Raw genomic sequence first — 22,296 nt, forward strand, 5'->3', positions numbered from 1 at the left:
ACTACAGTCTATGTGCTGAAGCAGCAGCGGGCAGCAGCCACTTCAGGCATTTCAGATGGGTCTTGTATTGTCAGCATCCATAAAGATGACGAGGGGGCCTGTATATCCGTTGCGTAGTCTGCTGCCGTGTGTCATCTGTTTCTTTAGGGCCCGTTTGAGGACACAAGGGGACAGGATCTGAATCAGCTTTTGGACTACGGGCAGATCAGGCCCACCAGGCTCATTGTAATGGCAAATGAAAGCATTGGACGACATGGACAATGGGTGGCCAGCTCTCCTGTACCAACAAGAACTCTATTTCCCCACTAAGCCTGGTACCGACCAAGGCTGGGCCCACACCCGTTAAATAAGCACAAGCCTCGTTTAATGGTCATTACTGCTGCGCTCAGTCTGACTTAGTGGATCGTTACGCTGAATAGATGTGTCCCATTCTGTGTAGAGGCCAAGCATGGAAAATGCAATGAATTACACAGAGCAGTGAGTACTCCCTCTCCATGGCTAGTATAAGCCCAGTCTTCGAGAGTTATCCTTGGCCTTGTTTCATCAGACCAGGGCCCAGCTTTGGCTCAGAGCCCAGTGCTATCACAAGCTTATTATGGATATATTGGATTTTCATAATATTCTTAATGAGTCGCGCAGAATAAGAGAGGTCTGTTGAAATTAGTTTGAAAGAGTTATTTTGTGTGTGCAAAGGAAAGCCTGAGGATGTGATGGTAAAGAGGCGTGGCAGTAATCCTCCAAGTTATCTAAGGGCAGTTAACTCAGCATGAGGGTTTCTTGTTGGCTCTTTGGTGGCTATCTGGCTGCCGAGGGGCACTTTCACACCTGCCATGTTTGGTTTGATTGAAACAAACTTGTTTCCACCATTGCTGTGGTTTGTTTGGGCAGGTGAGAACACAGCAGTCACACTCCGGTGTGCACTAAAAGTGGACAAAACAAGTGTACCGATGCCTGCTTTAGGTACGCTTCTAAACAAACTCTGGTGCAGTCCATTTGTGATGACAATGTGACCGACTTATTCTGGCTCAACTGCAGGAAACACTTCATAAAGAGTCCCCATAGCATAGCTAAGCTATACATTATGGGATGAGGAAGACGATGTACTTCCTGTAAATTCTTTCTGTATAATTCACCAAGCGCTTCGGATCAGAGGAAACCATGAGAGTGAAAGAGAACCGAACCTGTTGAAAAATGTACCAATGTATAATTCTGTCATCTGGTGCAAACCAAGGAGGGCATCTATAAGCAAACTATCAGGCATGAAACCGCCCTAGGAAGATAGGGTCAGAGAATCGGCCACCTGACTCTTGCAGTCCACGTCATTCTCAAAAGTGTTTGCTATCTTTAAAGAAATTGTGCTCTTATTAAAAAAAATTACTTAGGAGTATATACAAAATAAAAACAATATGACGGAGGTTGGACACAGAGATACTACCATCAAGAACAGGGTTGCAGTAGTTTGTCAAGTGATAGAAAAGACCCGGAGGACAGATCTCAATGCATTAAACTTTGGCCTGCCTCAATGCCTCTCCAGGGTCAGAAAACAGCAGGGCTGGGGCGGGCACACGAGCAGGATGATCATACTGCTTTAGGCTTGGAGCGGTTCTGGATATCAGTAGTGACAAAGACCTCTGTGCCTTATGGCTGCAACAGATGTCTCTCTCGCTCTGCTGTGCTTGATCAAAATCACGGACCATCTAATCAGAAGGATTGAAGGCCAGCCTATTCCATGTGTGAAGTATTAAGAAAGGCATAGCTGTTTATTTCCACCACTTGCATTTGACACTGAACAATGAGAGGTGCCGGGTAAGATGAAGCGGCCGGACCTGAGAAGGTGAGACGCTGCCGCACACAACAATTCGATAATGAGCTTAAAAGAAAGAAGGCACAGCAATGGGTGAGCCAGGAATAGAGACATTTGCAGGAGCAGGACATTACTGGCTTCATTTAAACAAAACAGTTTGGTCTGTCTTTCACCATATGTTGAGTCTTTTTCCGTAAGCATGTGCTATATATTCATAAATCACACACATACTGTAATCCAATAAGCTTAACAATTGCAACAGGATTCTTTCTAGGTATGGGGGTTTGCATGGGGGATGAATAAGAAAATGCATATTTATGTCAGTAGGGAATGGGATTTATACTTTATGAGTCCCATTTGCACTCATCTACATGACCATTTCCAAATGTAGACAATGGCCCTGGTGCTTCCAGACTACCATATCTAGTCGGAGTAAACTGTATTTAAATATTCGAATGTTCTCTCTCTTCCGTGCCTCTGACATCTGTGTGTCCATATGGATTATACCCCGCACTTGTCACTTTCACCTTATGTTCCCTCCCTAGCACACTGGGGGCAGAATTTCACACTGGAGTAATTCTAGATTTGTATCATGAAGCAGTCAGACTGTGTTTTGGATCCCCCCCCCTCTCTCTCTCACACATCAATTACTAAATAAATACTAACAAAAATAATTTTATACCCTGTTTAGAGCTTGTAACTTAATTTCTGTGATTTGTAGTGTGTTTTGACTTTGACTGTTTCCTGCAAAGGATATCAGCCTGACCACAGCTATACAGGTGCTGCATTTGCTGTGTTATGTTGCTCCTAATGCAAACTAAATAATTCCTGCTGCTGCTGCTGCTTCATATTAAAAAGCGTTCCACTGGGGGAACCCCTGGGAAGCTTCTTTCAGAATTGTATTTGTCCTGCAGATTAGCTGTGCCTTGTTAACTGCACTTTTGTTCAATAAAAATTGGTTCACACTTCAAAATGGGGGCATATTCTGTTCTGTTTTGTTCGTGAATTGGATTTTGAATATTACTAAATGAAAATGTTACCAGAGGAAACAGCCCCAGCCCATTGCATGCTGTTTTTTTTGTTTTTGTATAAATAAAACACAGTTTTTTAAAATACGGTAACTATATCTATCTTCATTCACCATGTATCTCCTTTTTGGCACAAATTATATTTTTGGAATGGGTAATAATGGTCCATCTTATCCTATCTGCGTACCGGCAGCACATGATGTAATCAGGGTTGTTCATGGCAGTTTATCCATTTCCCAGCCACATGAAAAAATTTCATTATATTAAGGAAATAGGACTTAGCAGTTACTCCCCCTCATTGCAGTCAAGCTTCACATATCTACAACTGAAGGAGAGGAGAGCAGGAGAGGGTATAAATCTGTAGTGTGGGGGAGGGGGAGTAGGGCTACAACATCTACAATGTGAAGGGAAATTTCAGTGCACCCCCAGGGATCATTGGAGGGTAGGTGTGAAAAGTAGGCTGGTCTCAGTCTTGTAGGGTGACTAAACTTCCTTGGGTCACAAAGGACGCTAAGAGCTGGTTTGGGGGTGTGTGTGTGTGTGTCTGTCTATCTATGGTGTCTGTGTGTGCATGCAGCTGACTGTGAATCTAACTGACCATGGTAATGGACATTACATGGGACTAAGGATACAAAGCATAACAAGGGGATGAGCCTGCCATCTGTATATACAGTAATGGTGAGTTAGGCTTTTTTTTTTTTTTTTACAAGAATCACACAAGTGTTGACGCTAGAGTGCAGATACCCTTTTAACTGCAATGGTAGGTGGTATGTGTGAGTAAAAAGGTATTTCTAAGGGATGCAAATGAGTATACGTGTGTGCAATCATTTTTCTGCTTGCAAAGGACTGTGTACGTGACTTACGAGTGACATGAGGCAGTGCTTGGAGCTAGAGAGCTTTGCAAGTAATGGCCTCACTCAGGCAGGATAATTAGTCAAATGCCGAATTTTGCTCGACTCCCATAGGAACAGTGCCACCAAGGCTAAATATCACACATTGAAGTGGTGCTTATCTTTCTGTGGGGGCTGTAGAAATGACAGTGTGTGTGTCTGTGGGGGGGAGGGGAGGGGGGATGTATACATGGTCTTGGTCTCTATTTTTTTAATACCTGTAAGCCAACATTCCTTTTTGTAATAAGGTTGTTTGCAGTGCCTCAAACTCCTAGATTGTGTCATCATTAACCTAAATACCATGATGAAGCACAATGCTTTGGGAGCAAGCTGTCAATCTTTCAACGTGCCCTGTTTATGTTGACTTCACATGTGTCTTATCTTTCAATAAGAGTACGTAAAGGTCTCTCTGATGAGGCTGCATTGCTGACCCCCTGTCCCTTGTCTATTTGTGTGTGCCTGTGTTTCTGTGCAGGAGCTACAGTTCGAGCGGCTAACTAGGGAGCTGGAAGTCGAGAGGCAGATTGTGGCCAATCAGCTGGAAAGATGCAGACTAGGGGCCGAGTCGCCAGGCACTGGTAGCAGCAGGTAATGAGAAGACACGCACGCACGCACGCACACACACACACACACACACAAAGCCACAAAGCCACAATCCAACACATGGTTATTTCATCCTTCACAGCAGTGGCCATATTCCGTAGTGTAACCTTATGGCATAGTGATGAAGCAAACCCCAGTGCTCAAATCTGATTGGACGCTAAATCTAAACATATTTCCTTCCTGCTCTGTTATTTTGTAATGGATATAATTGCTACAGTGTTATCTGAGCAATTATGTCATTGCTTTTTTTTCCCTGACCAATTCGCTCAAGTAACCTTTAAATTCAGCTGAATTGAAAATATACAAAACTGACTATGTAGGGATATTATTAAGTACATTTCTTTTTTTATCAGTGACGGCACGTGTTTGTGGATGTGCATGAGAGTGGAGTGTTGTTTGCTCAGCGAAGCGTGGTTATCGGTGTGGAGGGAGTGTGGAGCTTCTGAGTTTGTTCTGTGAACTCATTCCCACTTGGTCAGCAAAGACACAAAGCTGCCTGATCATCACACCTCAGTGACCACACATTCTGTCCTGTCTGCCGCGGCGTAGACATGTCAGGTTCATTGGTACAGCTCAATACCACGTACAATATCCCTGTGGGCTTCCCAGACCCGCTGTCAAGGAGGATTGACACCAGTATTATATCATCACATACTAGCCTGATGTTTTATATCAATGTCGTCTGTCAAAGAAATAGAACATTTGGAGGTGCAGTGATTTCAAGCAGGATTGTTGACATTCACAGCATAGACAGCTGTAAATTAAATCAATTATACAGCTAATAAAATGCTGCAGAATAATTATAAAATATTTTGATTGATGTAACAGTATTGTGTCTGCATGTTTACATTAAAGGAGCTATGAGGAACTTTTTAAAACACTTTTTGGGCCGCTACTATTAACACAAACTGAAACTTCTTCGTAGCCAGTCATAGCACGATGCTTTGAAATATTATCAGTGTTACATGTAACATTTATTTGTGCATTAGCATTTTTGACTGTATTTGCACTTCATGAGCACGTAATATGTGGACCATCTTTTGCTCCTGGTTAAAAATACATATATCTTTTAAGTTGCTAAGGGGATTTACAATAGAGGCTAATGTACTGTGACATTTAAGAGATTGCTTAATGGTCAGATTTATCAGGCACTTATGATATGACGGTTTCTTTTTTGCCTTTGCGTATTTACTTCAGTTAAAATTGAACCATCAAAACAGCTGCATTTGACATCATAGTGCTTTAATGTGTGGGTATTTTACAAACAGTGACACAACCTATACACGTGAGGAGTAACTGTTTTAGTCATATCTGTCTTATTACGTCCAAATGGAAAGTTTATAATAAGGCATAGAGGATAGATCCGTGAGACCTGGAATTATACAGTAATTTATCTTTGCATTTGGTCCTAAAATGTGTTTTGGGTGATGCGATTATGCAAGATCTTACTGCATCCAAATTACTGACTGCTATCCAGTCACTTAAGCCATATTTGACAGTGGTTATCGACATGTGTGATTACATGTTAGCACCTCCCTGACCAGAAAGGGACTGCCTGATTGTCAAAGGTCCATACATAGAGCCATTAATACTATTATGATAAACTGAGGTTACAAGAAGTTGTAGCTCAATTACATACTACGATAGAGGTACTGCCCAAACTTGAACATCTTACTGCCCCAACATACTCTCTACTATTTTTTAATAGCGGTGGCTAATGTCTGAAGAACTGGAAGTTTAATTTGCATATTGTCCCAAAATGGTCATCTGATATGTATTCTGATGCCGGGTTTGAGCTGCAATTGTTCTCAAATGTACCATAGTAATTGGGATTTATGTGGATAAATATATGATACTTGGTCAGAAGAACAGGGGGTTGTAATGTGTCCCTGGGATATTTTCTATCTTTTTGATAATAAGTCCTATTCCCTTACACACTGAATTCTTCCACTCCAGCTTGCATGCGACAAGCACCCACCTACTACCAGCATATTGCAGCACTCTCTGGAGTAAGAGGGACAATTTCCCCTTTCTCCCATTTTATAGCAGCTCCAAGTGCTGCCAAACAGGTCAGGATGACAGTTCTCTGAAAATACACACAGACAGGCTGTTTACTTGGATTTCCTCCTCTTTAGCTAGTATTGTATGTTGGACCTCAATATTAGTTTATCCAGCCACACCAGAGATATAAGTGAAATTCCTGCTTTCCCGTGTTTGTCCCGTAGTTAGTCACTCACTTGCTCGGAACAAATACCTTGGGATTGTTTCAGAATTTTAGCTAGTGAACCAAGCAGTCTTTCTTTACTCAGTGTAATGACTATCTCTAAAATAAAAGGGTTTCATTGTGTGCCAGTCATAATGAAATTCAGCACCCAAATCTGCTTTATGCATCGTTTATTGTCCTAATTCACTGGTCCAACAGTACACCACCTGAGAGGCTTTGCAACATCAGTCTCTTGATATTGTGTGACCAGTATTGAGGCTAACCCTTTATTTATATTTTTGGATTTTGGACAGCATATATTGGTGGTCAACCGATATGGGTTTCTTAATGGCCGATGCTGATATTTAAAGAGCAGGTCGCCTTATAATCCAGTTCTTTGCAATTCTGCAACGAAAGAACCGGCTCTCTGCCAGGAAAACTGGTTCCAGAGTGTCTCTCTAACTCTTTGCTTGTTTAGAACCTAAACATTCTTTATACCAGGTGCTGGGACAAGATTAGCGCAATTTGTGAATCGTGACCACCAAGACCAACTAAAACTTTGTGACCAACATTATAATAAAGACAGTGCTAAGAGACGTAATTGAAACGTAATTGATGTGCACCACAAATACGCTGCATGAAAAGCACAGCAAAGCCAGAAGCAAGACTTTTGAAATTTCAGTTTAGTCCATTGTTGTTGCACATGAAGTTGCCACTATAGCCTTAGCTGGGAGAGCAGAACTATATACAGTGATGTAATGAGACACTATTTTTTACCTACACTTTCTTTATTTTGTGGCTCATGTTTTAAGTTGTTGCAGAAAAATCAATAATGTCTCTTTTAGAGTTAGATTTTGAGTTTGCATTTAATTATTTTGGATACCACAGCTATTAGGAGTTAAGTGCTTTCCTTTCACCTTGCTTCATTGTTGCCACAGAGATACTGGCACTTTCAGTATAATGGGTCTTTGGCACGCAAATGGCCACAAGACCTTACATACATTTTAGGGTCCCTCCAGCAGACATGTGAAAACTATTCAATTAAAAGACCAAGTTTGCCATTTACATGATGTTTCGTAACTACTGAAAGATATAATTACATTTTTAAAGTAGGGGAGAACGGGGTAATCTGAGCCACTTTTTACATTTGCTCCCCTCTAAGCGAGCTAAAATGATTTATCACTCAAATTTACACATTTCCCATTAATTCAGGATGTTTCCTAGAAATGGGCATTGGCAGTTGAAAGTGAAAATATGATTTTTTTAAAAAAAGTTGTCATGTGGCTCACTTTACCCCAGCTGTGGGGTAAACTGATCCACTTACTTTTTCCACTCTGAAACTACCATAACAACACATATTGTAACAGTAAGAATCCTGAAAGCTAGCCACACATTCCAGAACTAATGTCGGACTTGTAAAAGAATGATGGGGTTTGGTCAATTAAGCAAAGCAAATTTTCTAAACACTTGAAAGTAACTCTGAACAAAATACAAAATCAAATACAACATATTATAATTCAAAAGGTTTTAATAAGATTCAAATGAAAGATAGAACCAGTTAGATTAGAACACAGTCTGGGGGTCAGAACACAGGACCCTTAGACCCTGTTTCCACCTGGCATTAACATCTGACTTTTTGAATCTGGTTACAAGTGGACAGCTCTCAGTCCGTGTGTTCCCACTTGTATTTTCAAATGTGACTTCTCTGTCTACTTGTGATCGGATTCCATTTACCCGCGCTGTATTTAAATCAACACGTTCATCATTTCCGTTTGCATTGGTGTTTTTAACCGGTGGGGTTCAAACAAGTAAACATACAGGGCTGTACAGTGCCACAGTTTTAATCGCATATGCTATTAAAATGCATTACATGCGAAGATAATTACCAGTCTAGGTTGACGAGATATGCTACTGTCTCATTTAGACTAGGAGGCGCGATCCACAACACTGCTTAGAGGGCTCTCGCCAAATGCGGGAAATATCATAGATAGTATATAAAAGTAAAAACTCTTAGGCGAGTAAGTTATTACGCCTCTTTGGCTGGTGAAAGATGTGTGTTTGCGGGGCGCCTTTTCTAACGTCTGCTACACTCTTGTCACCACCACCAGTAGGCTACACGGGCGGCTTTCTGTATGAAGTTAAGATACTGTATGCGAACAGAATATTTCCTGTGCGCCTTCACAAAAGCCTGTTACTACCCAAACGCGAGTTGACTTTTATTCTTAAGCAGATAAGAACAGGAAGTTGTTGCCTTGCAGCTCTCCAGTCAATAGCAGCGATTTCCGTGTTTTCAGATTTACGCAGTGAAATGAAAACAGAGGAGTAGCTTGTCATTTGCAACTCGTTCATGAGGCTTCTATAAAAGCTGCATGAACGCCAGTGATGCATTTCAACGTATTTCCGCCCAGGCAGGGGGCAGCAGTTGAGTAGGAGGTCCTTAAAGTGGACAGGAGTCACATTGGTGTTTCCACTACCAAATGAATGCGAACACAAGCGACACAAGCGACGTAAACCACCTCCGAATGTGGTTTTTGTGATCCGATCTCAATGCGTCTTGAGAGTGTTCTCACCTGTAGTTAGAGCTGTATTCATGTGATCGGATCACAAAAACCACATGTTAATGCCAGGTGGAAACGGGGTCTTAGAGCCAGCTAGTGTCTGGGGTCAAAGCATAGGAAAATCAGAACCAGCGAGAACAGCCAAGGACTCAGAACATAGGAGAAGACCCAACTGGATTATAACATCAGCCTGTCATACTCTACAACTAGGCCTACTCTACATTCCAGCCCTGAAGGTTACAGGGAAAGATGAGAAGGTGCTCTTTCCGTGTGGTTGCCCCAGGTCGTCTTCCTGGTGTATTTCCTTGGCATGATGGCTTTTCTACAATGTGTATGACATTAAAATAAAACATATGTCATGTAATATTACATTAAAATATGTTTAAGACTAAACTTAACTTGTGCCTTATGGTGGGGGAAAGTGAGACAGTGGCTCACTTTCCCCCACTGCATTTGGCTCACTTTCCCCCACCACCACAATTTGAGAAAAAACTACCTCTCTTAGCATTTCAGGCTAATCTTCAGTTATCAGCATCACATGGTTTCATATGTTGGTAGTTCATCAACACGTATGATAGAAGTTTTTCTATGTGAATACATTTGCTTTGGCACAACAGTTGATTAAGTTGACAGCAAGAAAATTTACTTTTACATGCAAAATACCTATTTTGGTGAAAAAAACATGCTTACCACATCACCATGAGGTCCTCTCTTTCAGGGCCATGGGGAAATGAGAGGGGCTTGAAAACATATATCTCACATGACCACAAATGTTTTCCGTTGCCTAGATACAGTGGGTGGCTCACATTACCCGATGCCTCAGATTCCCCCGTTCTCCCCTATATCTAAACACAGCATGTTTTCCCACTTGGGGACCATCCCTCACCTCCAGGGACTCCTGTAAAGAAGCATGTAACAACAGTTCGCACCTTTTCTAAAGCAAGAGAAGGACAAATAAAAAGGCCATCCCTGGACATTTGTGTGTGAATGGAGATTAGCTATAACAATTTAGGTCACAGCGCTTGGTTCAATAGCTCAGTGGGACATTGCCAGAGGTGACAGCACACTTAAGGCTTCTGATGAAAGTCATTACATTTCATGATACCTTCAGAGTTGGGGGCCCCCTGGCCTTCAGTTCATTTGTACAAGAATGCAGGGGGTGGTCATCAAACTTGACCTGAAGCAAAAACTCCTAAAGATGCAACCTCCATCCGGCCAAGGGGGGTTCCTGGTACTATTGTTGATGCTGCTGTTCATCAGAATCTGCAGTTTTACAATCACTTCACACTGCCTTAACCCAGCCAGCCAGTCGGCATGCAGCATGCGTCGTGCATCATCGTTATGGTAGCCATTCTTCTGCTTCATCTCCCATGGTTCAGTGGAGCACAACTCGCCCAACTTCCTGTTTTTAATTGCCTGTGTGCTCATTAAAATTCTGAGAGTCCTGCATCTTAAAGCTCATTGAGTGTCGCATAAGAAAGGGGAAAAAAGCAGCAGCCAGTTGCAACATCAGGCAGTTGATAGCACTGACCAGCAAATAGAGGATATTAAAAACAAGAGGGTAGGAACAAGGTCTTCTGCTTGGCCTCTGCCTGCAGTAATAACCAGCCTTGGAAAATGGCCTTGAGAAAGTGATGGCTTTCCCTTTTGTCATACATAAATTGAGATTATTTGTTGGCTATTCATTTTCCTTTCTGCAGAGGCCTTGACTTTTAGTAGTTGTCTGAGTGCAATGCAATTGTTGAATTACTTTAATTATCCATTGAAATAAATATGATGACACTCAAGTTTGTGTAAGCTTTAAAGGCGTATTAGAGTTGTTTTTATTTTCTAAAAAGGTTATAATTACCTTTTCAGTTTGTTTCAGCTTTAGTTTCAAGTTTTATATGATTTAAAAGCATTCCAAAATCAGTTTAAAGAAGGTCACAAGGTTTTTCTTTTTTCTTTTACATACTTTTATTTAACAACAAATCACAAAGGATAGGTGAAACAATTGACTTAAATGAGACTAACATCAAATCCTGTGTTACACTGAATGCATCTGTTCTCCAATCATAGTAGTATTTGGAAGAAGAGCTTCCACTTATCTAACCAGCTGAAGAGAAAGATTTAAGAGCAGCAAATGTTCCACAGAGTGAGCTGTGTAACTTTCTTCCTGCTTCCATGTTGCCTCCTCTTTAAATCAGGCATACGCCAAGGCATAAGCTGGATTTATATTTATGTGTTAATGGGTTACACAAGTGGTTTTCAAACTGTGGGGGGGTGGGGGGGCGGGGTTATGGCAGGGGGGGCGCGGATGAATATGTGAAAAAACTAAAACTAAAACATTTTTTTTTTTTTTTTTTGAGTTTTAGTTTGTGTTTTTTATATTAAGATCACGGCATAGCTGGACAATAGTTCTTCTGCTTCGTTCCTCTCACTGCATCTAAATGCATTAATTATATTACAGAGAAATAGGTCTGGTTAAAGAAAAAGAGCACCAAGCCCAACCCAGAGGACCCTGCATATATTTTTTTATTTTAAATTAATATTTGTATGTGTCCATGTGTCTTTCTTCAATAGCTTCTAATTCATCAGACCCCGTGTCTCCAAATTATTTGTTCACACAAAATTCCTCATATTTAGCCTCTTAATTTGCTTCATGCATTTCACTTTAAAAAGGTGAAAAAAAATCTCCCGGGGGGGCATACCCCCGGACCCCCCTAGGAGGGTCGGGTTCTCCACTAGCTACTATTTTCCTCCATCAGGACATTGGAGGCTCTAGCGAAAAAACACTGGGTGTGTAAATGACATTTAATTAGTTAATAATTTGGGCAAGTCTGTCTGCCTATCTTTCTCACTCCGCTGCACACTCAGTCACTACTATCCATACTTAAAGGAAGCAGGATTAAAACACTGGATTAAGATGCTAAAATTTATTAAAAAATGTGTTTAAAAACGCACCATTTTTTTTTTAATATTTCAAAAATATGTTTCAATTTGTAAAATAATTAAAAGATCTTTCAAAACACACAGGGATTTAGCTGAAATGTGTTCTCTGAGGGGGGGGGCTCACTCTCTCACACTTTGAAAACCCCTGGGTTACACCATACCTATAGCTAATGCGTGCGACGTAGCATTTCCTGAAAATATGTAATCTTCATGGAGGTACTATGTGAACTCTACAACAACCGTGATTGGTCGGCACTGGTTACTTATACTTTCTCCTGGAAGACCTTGATGTTGGTAGAGAGACTGTTGGGAGTAGGAAGTTGAAGCATGAAACTCAGTAATCTTCTCCTTTTCAGTAAGACACATCTAGAAAAGTGATAACACTGCAGACCTTCTGTTCACCAAGATTGCAGCTCTGTATGAATGAACACAGCAATTATACAGCTGTATGTCACATTTAAGATAGTTAAAAACAGTTACTTTGAGTAAATATAATATTTTTCATGCAATTATGCACATCCATGCATGTCAAAAATTGCGATGATGATATCAACAGGTGAAATCCAACACTCAATTTTCAATCAAATTCTATACTGATGGTATCTAAAGCGGACTACTGTTAACCCCTTGTGTCGACTAAAAGTCAGCCCTGGTCCTCTATTCGATGGGATACTTCCAGCATTAGAGGGTTCCTCAGGCCAAATGTTGATAAAGGATAGGTTTTATCAGAAGGCATCTTGCATTTCCTAACTAGACTGAACGTCCTCAAGTAAACAATGTGCAACATAAGAGGAGTCAATGGTATGCTGTAGCCGACAATAACGCCACAAACAAAAATATGAAATGATTAGGCCTAAGGAGTTTTCCAATCGAGACCCGGACTGCAGTGGGGGATCCCAGTTCTCAATATATGGATTTGTGTTTGGGTGTATCCTGTATTGAACTTGCCATTAAACATGACCTTCATTGAGGATGAGTCATCGCCGGTCACCTAACACATTCGCAAGATCCTTTCAATGTTTATTGCTTGGTATCTCCCGCATTATTCTCTGGAGAGTATCTCTGTGTGCTTGAATATTTATGCCTGCAAGACAAGTCAGGATTATGTCAGGGTGTCAGGACAGCATGGGCACACAGAGTGTGTGTGAGTTTACTGTATGATCACTTCCTATTTACTCCTGAAGCATGCCTCACTGTGCTCAGTTTCAGCTCCCATCAGGATCTATTACATCCCTTGGGCTTTTGTACTTTTTGGCTTACCATGTTTATTAAAGCTGCGGGTGTTAAACAGCTTCCAGGTCCACATTTATAGCTCTCTAGCTAGCTGTCACTCAAGGCACCTTTAGGTCTTCTTGACGGACATAGATGATAGAAGTGGACATTAAATCTGCACTTACTTCCTAAACTCTAGCCATTTTATCTCAACCACAGTGACTGCCATCTGTGACCCTGTACTGAAAGGCCTCAAGGTGTCTCTTGCAGATGATTTGACTCATTTATTTTACTGTGGTGTCTTGGATTTGTTTCGCATGTACTCACTTTAATCTTCTGTTTCCCCCCCCGTACAGCTCATCTGAGAAGGACCTGCCTTGGAGGACTGCAGGTATGTCAACTCAAACAAAACAAGCATTGGATAGCTTTTCATCTTCAGGTCATTTCAATTATACTGTCTGTATGCATTCCTTTCATATGGCCTCTTATTCCATAGGAATATTGAGGCAAACGTGCCCTCCACCTTACCCTGTATGTAGACCTTAAATAACTAATTAGGCCTGCTGCAGCACTTTCTTGGAAACTTGTTGCTTTGCATATAATTTCTTTCCGCTATATTGGTTTGAAGCAACATTTGTCTCTTTTAGGGCCCGACTGATATGGATTTTTGAGTGCCGATGCCGATTATTTTAAGAGAAAAATTACGATAACGATTAAATCAACCGTTTTTTTTTTTAAATCCCCAAAATATATATTAAAAAAAAATACTTTTTTGAACCCTTAAATATATATAAATAGCCTACTTGTTACTGTCGATAGGTGTACAGGAACTTTTTATTTATTGAAATATGCATTATCTAAAAAAAAATAAAGTGTTACTAATATGTCTAAAGTGACATGACACATTTTTAAACTCAGACATTAAGCATTTTATGTAACTGCACCCAACCCTCTGGAACTCCCTCCCTCCAAACATCAGCATCTCAGACTAGATAAACTCATTCAAAAGTCAACTCAAAACTCACCTCTTTAAGAAAGCATAATTATACCTTACTCCATTCCAAACCTTATCTTTAATTTGTCTGTATTTTGTTTTCTTTTTCTATAAGTATGATTTTCTATATGTATGATGTCAAGTGTCTTTGAATTACCTCCAATAAAGCACTTTATAAATTCTATCAATTACTATTAACAGTCAAAAGATGACCAATGACTCTTCTATTGGTGTCAGGGGGAACTGTCAAGTGTGAATTAATCCAATGTATTACACACCTGCTGCTGCTGCTAATAGGCATGTAGGCTACTTCCGGGGCAGCAATGCATCTCACTCAACATGATTGCTTAAAAAAAAAAAAAATCGGTAGGCCGATAAATCGGTCGGGCCCTAGTCTCTTTATCTGGTGTATGAAGCAAGCTTACATTTAAAAAGTATACTTAATTTGTTTGTGTTTGACCCAGATTACACCTTTTAAGACCGGTTTAGACCCGGTTATAACCACTGTGAGACACAAATACCCTTCTGCTTTTCATATTCTTGGTATACCTTATAAGGACCACTCTAAACAGATCTTTTTTGAGTATTAAAGTGATAAAATATCGATATATGTAACATAAGTAAGGCTCAACCGTTAAGCTAAGCACTTTTTATTTATTATTGTGTGTGTGTGTGTGTGTGTGTGTGTGTGTGTGTGTGTGTGTGTGTGTGTGTGTGTGTGTGTGTGTGTGTGTGTGTGTGTGTGTGTGTGTGTGTGTGTGTGTGTGTGTGTGTGTGTGTGTGTGTGTGTGTGTGTGTGTGTGTGTGTGTGTGTGTGTGTGTGTGTGTGTGTGTGTGTGTGTGTGTGTGTGTGTGTGTGTGTGTGTGTGTGTGTGTGTGTGTGTGTGTGTGTGTGTGTGTGTGTGTGTGTGTGTGTGTGTGTGTGTGTGTGTGTGTGTGTGTGGAGTAGTAGTAGTGCACTACAGACATGGTGTACATTTCCCGAATATTCATTGCAAACATTACTCATTTAAACCAAGCTTCCATTAATGGACAGCCTGAAGCGTATTCTTGTTTTAATATTTTATCCAGGCTATGTGTGTCTACTATCTCACAACCCCAACAGTGATTGGCAGCGGAAAGGATCTCTTTCAGACCTCTTTGGTTGCTGTTTATGTTACCATCCCTAAAGGATCTTCAGAAGAGAACATATAATAAATTGAATTTAATAATATATTTCATGGCTTATTAATTGCACAGTGGAATTTAGCGAATTATCACATTGGTCGTTTATCTTTTATTGTCGATCCCGTCAAAAAAGCCCATGGGGGGTTATTGTTGTACATATGCACTGGGAATATTAATATGACACGCTTTTCTCATTTGCGTCCTGCACCCCATTTCCTTGCTGATTGCATTTCATTAGCGATGGAACACAGCCTGAGACTAATCACAATCGCAGTTTTGCCTTGTATTGATTCTCACTGTTGATAAATGAGAGTCAGGTGTGGCAATGTACTTTATCCTATCTAAACAAATTAAAGTCTAACTGTGTGGCACAGAGTGTGATTGGCCACATTTGTCTGTGAGGGCAAAAAGTGTTACTGTGGAAACAAGCCTTTTTGCCCCGGGAAATGTCAGTGCAGTCACACCTCAAATCCACTGAGATTAGAAGACAAACACCCATAATGAAAGCTTTCGCTCCATTTCTGTCCTCTGGCTTTCTACCCTTTTATTCTTCTTCACACAAGCACTCCGTCCATGTAGTTTTTTTTCCCATATTTATTCAAGAGCGTTTTCTTTCAACTTAAGAGCATGATTTATTGATTTCAAGTCCAGATTGTGTGATTCTGTCCTATCTTTATTTCCTATCACCGGCCTCCCATCTGTGTGCTATACATCTACTATTGTAGCTATTATAGTAAAGGGAAAAGTACGGGTGCTGGTATATATATTAACCGCCCTTTTATTCCAAAAGCCGTAAAGAAAGCAAGTGAAGTGCATTTAATGAAGCCCTGGAGGGTGGGGGTGGATGAACCGGGTTGAAGAGTAACCGCCCGTACGGGGACGCTCTTAAAAGTAAAGCGACCACGAACAAATCCAAGAGCAGAGCAGAAATCTGCAAGCAGACAATTCGAAAGCACACAGAAGCAGCCTGATGGTTAGGAGAAGAGCTGAAGCTAGAACCTGGAAATCTATGTGAGCAACATTATGTCTGAGTCCAAGCAACAATACATTTGAGCACAAGCATGCAGTTTGAACATAAGCAGAGAAAATCATAATTAGACTCTTTACAGAGCAACCGCGATCGGCCAAGAAAATTGCAATAGGTGCACCCGTACTAGTAATATTTCATTTTCAATGTGTGAAGAAAAATTATCTTCAGTATCTCTGGCTCTTCCTTGCTGTCTCCCTCTCTTCCTGTTCCTCCTCTGTTCTGGATTTTTGGCATCTCATTAATCAAACAGGGTCAACGCTCAACTTGAAAAACCCTGTGGTCTGAAACTTAGTCACTGCCAGAAGAGTAGAAGAAGACAAAGACTTGTTCAATCATGTCATCACTTGCACATAAAGTACACATAAACTTTTAGATTTTATAGAACCGTCTATTTGTTTGACTGTAAATACTTTAACAAGTCCCCTTTCTCTATTATATTTGATCAAATGTGATATTTTGCTTCCTTATTGTGACTACAAATGGGTTTTTTGTTCAAAATGCATATGGAGAAAGACAGAGACAGTAGTACACAATATTTAGTGAGTGGGCAAGCAAGAAGGCAAGACTTAACAGTAACTAAAACTTAAATGTATTATATTTTCAACAGGGCTGTACTGAATGAGAAATAGCAGTGTTGTTATAAGTAACACATACAGGTCCTTCTCATATAATTAGCATATTGTGATAAAGTTCAATATTTTCTGTAATGTACTGATAAACATTAGACTTTCATATATTTTAGATTCATTACACACAACTGAAGTAGTTCAAGCCTTTTATTGTTTTAATATTGATGATTTTGGCAAAAAAGTAAAGAAAAACCAAAAATCCCTATCTCAAAAAATTAGCATATTTCATCCGACCAATAAAAGAAAAGTGTTTTTAATACAAAAAAGTCAACCTTCAAATAATTATGTTCAGTTATGCACTCAATACTTGGTCGGGAATCCTTTCGCAGAAATTACTGCTTCAATGCGGCGTGGCATGGAGGCAATCAGCCTGTGGCACTGCTGAGGTGTTATGGAGGCCCAGGATGCTTCGATAGCGGCCTTAAGCTCATCCACAGTGTTGGGTCTGGTGTCTCTCAACTTCCTCTTCACAATATCCCACAGATTCTCTATGGGGTTCAGGTCAGGAGAGTTGGCAGGCCAATTGAGCACAGTAATACCATGGTCAGTAAACCATTTACCAGTGGTTTTGGCACTGTGAGCAGGTGCCAGGTCTTGTTGAAAAATTAAATCTTCATCTCCATAAAGCTTTTCAGCAGATGGAAGCATGAAGTGCTCCAAAATCTCCTGATAGCTAGCTGCATTGACCCTGCCTTTGATAAAACACAGTGGACCAACACCAGCAGCTGACATGACACCCCAGACCATCACTGACTGTGGGTACTTGAAACTGGACTTCAGGCATTTTGGCATTTCCTTCTCCCCAGTCTTCCTCCAGACTCTGGCACCTTGATTTCCGAATGACATGCAAAATTTGCTTTCATCCGAAAAAAGTACTTTGGACCACTGAGCAACAGTCCAGTGCTGCTTCTCTGTAGCCCAGGTCAGGCGCTTCTGCCGCTGTTTCTGGTTCAAAAGTGGCTTGACCTGGGGAATGCGGCACCTGTAGCCCATTTCCTGCACACGCCTGTGCACGGTGGCTCTGGATGTTTCTACTCCAGACTCAGTCCACTGCTTCCGCAGGTCCCCCAAGGTCTGGAATCGGCCCTTCTCCACAATCCTCCTCAGGGTCCGGTCACCTCTTCTGGTTGTGCAGCGTTTTCTGCCACACTTTTTCCTTCCCACAGACTTCCCACTGAGGTGCCTTGATACAGCACTCTGGGAACAGCCTATTCGCTCAGAAATGTATTTCTGTGTCTTACCCTCTTGCTTGAGGGTGTCAATGATGGCCTTCTGGACAGCAGTCAGGTCGGCAGTCTTACCCATGATTGCGGTTTTGAGTAATGAACCAGGCTGGGAGTTTTTAAAAGCCTCAGGAATCTTTTGCAGGTGTTTAGAGTTAATTAGTTGATTCAGATGATTAGGTTAAGAGCTTGTTTAGAGTACCTTTTCATGATATGCTAATTTTTTGAGATAGGAATTTGGGGTTTTCATGAGCTGTATGCCAAAATCATCAGTATTAAAACAACAAAAGACCTGAAATATTTCAGTTGGTGTGCAATGAATCTAAAATATATGGAAGTTCAATTATTATCATTACATTATGGAAAATAATCAACTTTATCACAATATGCTAATTATATGAGAAGGACCTGTATATCAAGGACATTTGATGCAGACTTGCTATAGATGCTATAACGCCGCACAGAAAAACAGGTGACTGAACCTTTTCACAACATGTCATGCCAAAGGTGTTTTCTGATAATCTGACTCGAGACCTGTTGAAGTCCCATCTGTAAATGGGCAACTTTAGATCTTTGTATTTTTTGAGTGCAAGATGGAAAGTTGTCAGACACGCTAGGCCTATGTGTCAACGGATTTATTCAACAGGTCAGCTTGGGCAACAAAGCGCCTTCTTCACGGGATTCAGCTCTCATTGTTACTCCGGCTAACGGGGCAGGATTTGACAGACACTGGCTGCCAATGTTTGCCTCCCGGTTTCCATCCACTAGCTGCCTATTGTTCTAGTGAATGCAGAGTAACCCTTTGACACTGTTCACGCTTAACTAGATTGTGAATATTGGAAGGCATTCTAGACAGGGACATTAGAGGGCTAATTCCAGTTCCTGTCGGCCACACTGGTAGTTGTCCTGCATAAAGTGACGAGGCTGTAAGGAACGTTTGAAGTACAAAAAAAATATTTTGGAGCATGGCTATACACAGTCATATAGACAGCTATTTTGGCCCTCCAAATTAGCACACCAGTGAAATTTAATGACACCAACTGTACACAAGCGTGAAACTAATGTTGCAGAAATCATTGTCTGTTATTGTCTCCTCTCAACAAAATTGTAAGCGGCTTTAATGACTATTATAATCTCTGCATCCAAAAGCCAAATCTTTGTTATTGTTTGCGGACCTAAAGCTCTTCCTCTGTGTGTGACTCGCTGCTCTGCTCTGTCTCCCAAGATGTCTCCAGCTCAGGGGACGCCAAGTCTCGGGTGACTGACAGCTCCCAGTCGCCCAGCTACCGCATCAGGACTGAGTCAGAGCAGGTGCCTCTGTACTCCCCAGAGCAGTCCCCCCCCCATGAAAGTGAGGGTCCGTCATTGCATTCTCTCCATCTTTTGTAACCAACTCTTTTCTCCAACTCAATTTCGTTTTCTCACCTCAGCATTGTCCCACTAAATTTATATGGCAATTGTTCAACCACAAATTGTTTGCTTGCTTCTCTTTTGATGATGCCTAAACGCCTGTTTTGTCTTTCACCTTTTTTGCCATACCTGATACATTCAGTGTCACCGATAACGACCAATCCTTTATCGCAGCTTACGAAGGGCTGAAGAATGTGCTGTGGCACACTCTCATAGGGTGGTAGAAAAGTTCCCCCCCTGCTGAGCCGTTTGTCATTAGTAATGCCGCTTAGGTAAAGGTCATGTCTATTATCAAGCCATTTCTGATGTGCCTATGTCCTGTTCCTCTCCTTTCTCTCTTTCTTTCTCTCTCTCTCTCTATTTCATTCTCTCTCTCTCTCTCTCTCTCTCTCTCTCTCTCTATTTCATTCTCTCTTCTCTCTCTCTCTCTTAGGGTCCACAGGCAACTCGCGTAGTTCAACACAAATGAACTCGTACTCGGACAGTGGCTACCAGGATGCCAGCAGTGGCTACATCAGCAGCCAGAACCTGGGCAAGGCTGAGCTGAGGATGCAGCACTCCTTTCCAGGCGCTGGCACTGGTACTACTACCCTGCAGAGGAATGCCAGGGCCGAAGGCCAGGCCTCAGCCCAGGTACTGCCAGCAACTGCACGTACAACATATTGCTCTCGTCTTGCACAACATATATCTGTAAAATAATATCTACTGAATAACACTGGCTTCTATAACAAATATTTTTTATTGCACAGTTATGTTCGCAATGTTCAAGGGCTGGTGAAATTTAATTACGACAAAAGAGAAACGGGAAAGTTTCTGTTGCAGTTTTTTATTTTTTTAAGATAGCAATATACGGCTTAAATGTACAGAAGGTTCACAGTGCGCTGAACACACAACATAATCATGCTTCATACAGCGCCTTACACACAGACCACTGAGAAACCAAATGGCACTGTGACACACAACAGAGGGCAGGGGGAGGAATTGTAGAGACAAGGAAACACATGCCCTGTTATGTATTGGCTTATGTAATGCGGCTTCAAAAGTCAACTTATAGCAGAGACTACAAAATGAGTGTCAATCATTTTTAGCTCCTTAAAGACTCAAGAAACAAATCCATTAGGCCATATTGTTTTCTGTCTGTCTTGCAGGTTCAAGCAGTCACGACAGCAGTGCCTGGCCGTGCCATGCGGAGAGTGAGCTCAGTGCCTTCTCGCTCTCACTCGCCAGCCTACGCCAGCAGCCTGTCTCCTTCCCGTGGCTCCCTGCGTACCTCAGTTGGCAGTGCATACGGCTCCCCTATCGTAACGGAACCCAAACCCCTCTCCAGCATATTCTCCACGACCCTGCCCTCAGCCCAGCGCACCAGCAGCATCACAGGTGGCGGCGGTGTGAGCAGCTCCCCTTACTCCACGCAGAAAAACTCTCCTGCAGCCCTGCGACGCATGGGCTCCATGAACTCACGGTCAGGCAGCGCCAGCCGCACAGCCTCCTCATCGGGCCGCATGGGCTCTCCTCTGACAATGGCGGACGGCGGCGCCAACCCCCCGCTGACCAAGCAGCCCAGTCACTCTTCATCTCCAGTCAGAGCTACCATGACCGCCGTGCCCCAGCACTACAGCTCCACTCTGCCCCGCTCACTGCTCCACAACGCTGACCCCTACGGACCCCAGAGCTACGACATTTATGAGAGGATGACGCGACCTGAAAGCCTCACAGGTACACACACACACACACACACACACACACACACACACACACTATGCCCAGTAGAGAAACACAGGGTTGTAATGTCCATGAAGAATAGAGCCACACATGCAACTTGAAGGGCATACACGCATTCGAGATTTGATCCATTGACATAATCCGATTTTTTCCGACAACACATGGAAACATTGATATATTATCAAATAAACAACACATTTTAAAATTCAGTAATTCAATTTTGTAGTATGACATTTCATAATTGCATGTCATAAATTTTCTTCTGAACTTCTTAAGGATTTGTAGTGCAGGCTGTACATATTTGGACTGTGAAGGCTTTGTGCTTGTTGTTGTTGGCTCTGTTGGCAGCATATTGAATCTGAAATGAAACAGCCAGTGTGAGGTCAGTGGTAGTCCTGGCTGGTAGCCAAGACATAGTTACTGCAAGAAGACAAATATTAGCGCAAAGTCCACAATCAACTGCTAATCATACTTAGTTTTTCCTCTTAACAGTAGAATAGGAAACCACCAGTAGTCCTATTGTAGTTAGCCTATATCACAAAAGTGTGACATTTCTAATATGTGTGTGAGTGTGAGTATGTTGTGCACGTCATAAGAAAGCTAGCAGAACATGAGTTTCACATATCCCAACTGACTCTGATATGGCCATTCACTAATATTATACTGTATTTCACGAACTAATATTAAGGCTAACATACACTAGGCTGAAAATCCATGTTTCAATGCCCTATTTGGTTGAAAGTTTTAGCTGTTAAATTGCTCTTCGATTTGAGGAAGCATATCAAGAGCATTTGTTCAATGTTAAGTAAACATGGTGTTTATGCGAAAACAGCTTCAGTTTGCGTTTTAAATAAGAACCGGTAATATGTAATTTTCCTTTAGAGGGGTCCCC

At 41.6% G+C, this 22,296-nt stretch overlaps 1 protein-coding gene across 6 annotated transcripts in view; it reads left to right on the forward strand.

Annotated features, from left to right (window-relative positions):
- Positions 1–22,296, forward strand: part of pkp4 (plakophilin 4) — an 80,852-nt gene that overhangs the window by 31,096 nt on the left and 27,460 nt on the right. For 4 of the 6 annotated variants that reach the window (XM_080038582.1, XM_080038580.1, XM_080038584.1 and 1 more), the window contains 5 exons: positions 4,198–4,310; positions 13,586–13,620; positions 19,498–19,629; positions 20,116–20,315; positions 20,831–21,398. In XM_080038582.1, the coding sequence (XP_079894708.1) occupies positions 4,198–4,310; positions 13,586–13,620; positions 19,498–19,629; positions 20,116–20,315; positions 20,831–21,398 (1,048 nt within the window). Of the gene's footprint in view, positions 1–3,444; positions 3,511–4,197; positions 4,311–13,585; positions 13,621–19,497; positions 19,630–20,115; positions 20,316–20,830; positions 21,399–22,296 lie in introns of those variants that run through there. The other 2 variants (XM_080038583.1, XM_080038581.1) reach the window with 2 other exon arrangements.

The sequence above is a fragment of the Ammodytes marinus genome (genome assembly GCF_949987685.1).
Source record: "Ammodytes marinus genome assembly, chromosome: 12".
In the NCBI taxonomy this organism is placed as follows: Eukaryota; Metazoa; Chordata; class Actinopteri; order Uranoscopiformes; family Ammodytidae; genus Ammodytes; species Ammodytes marinus.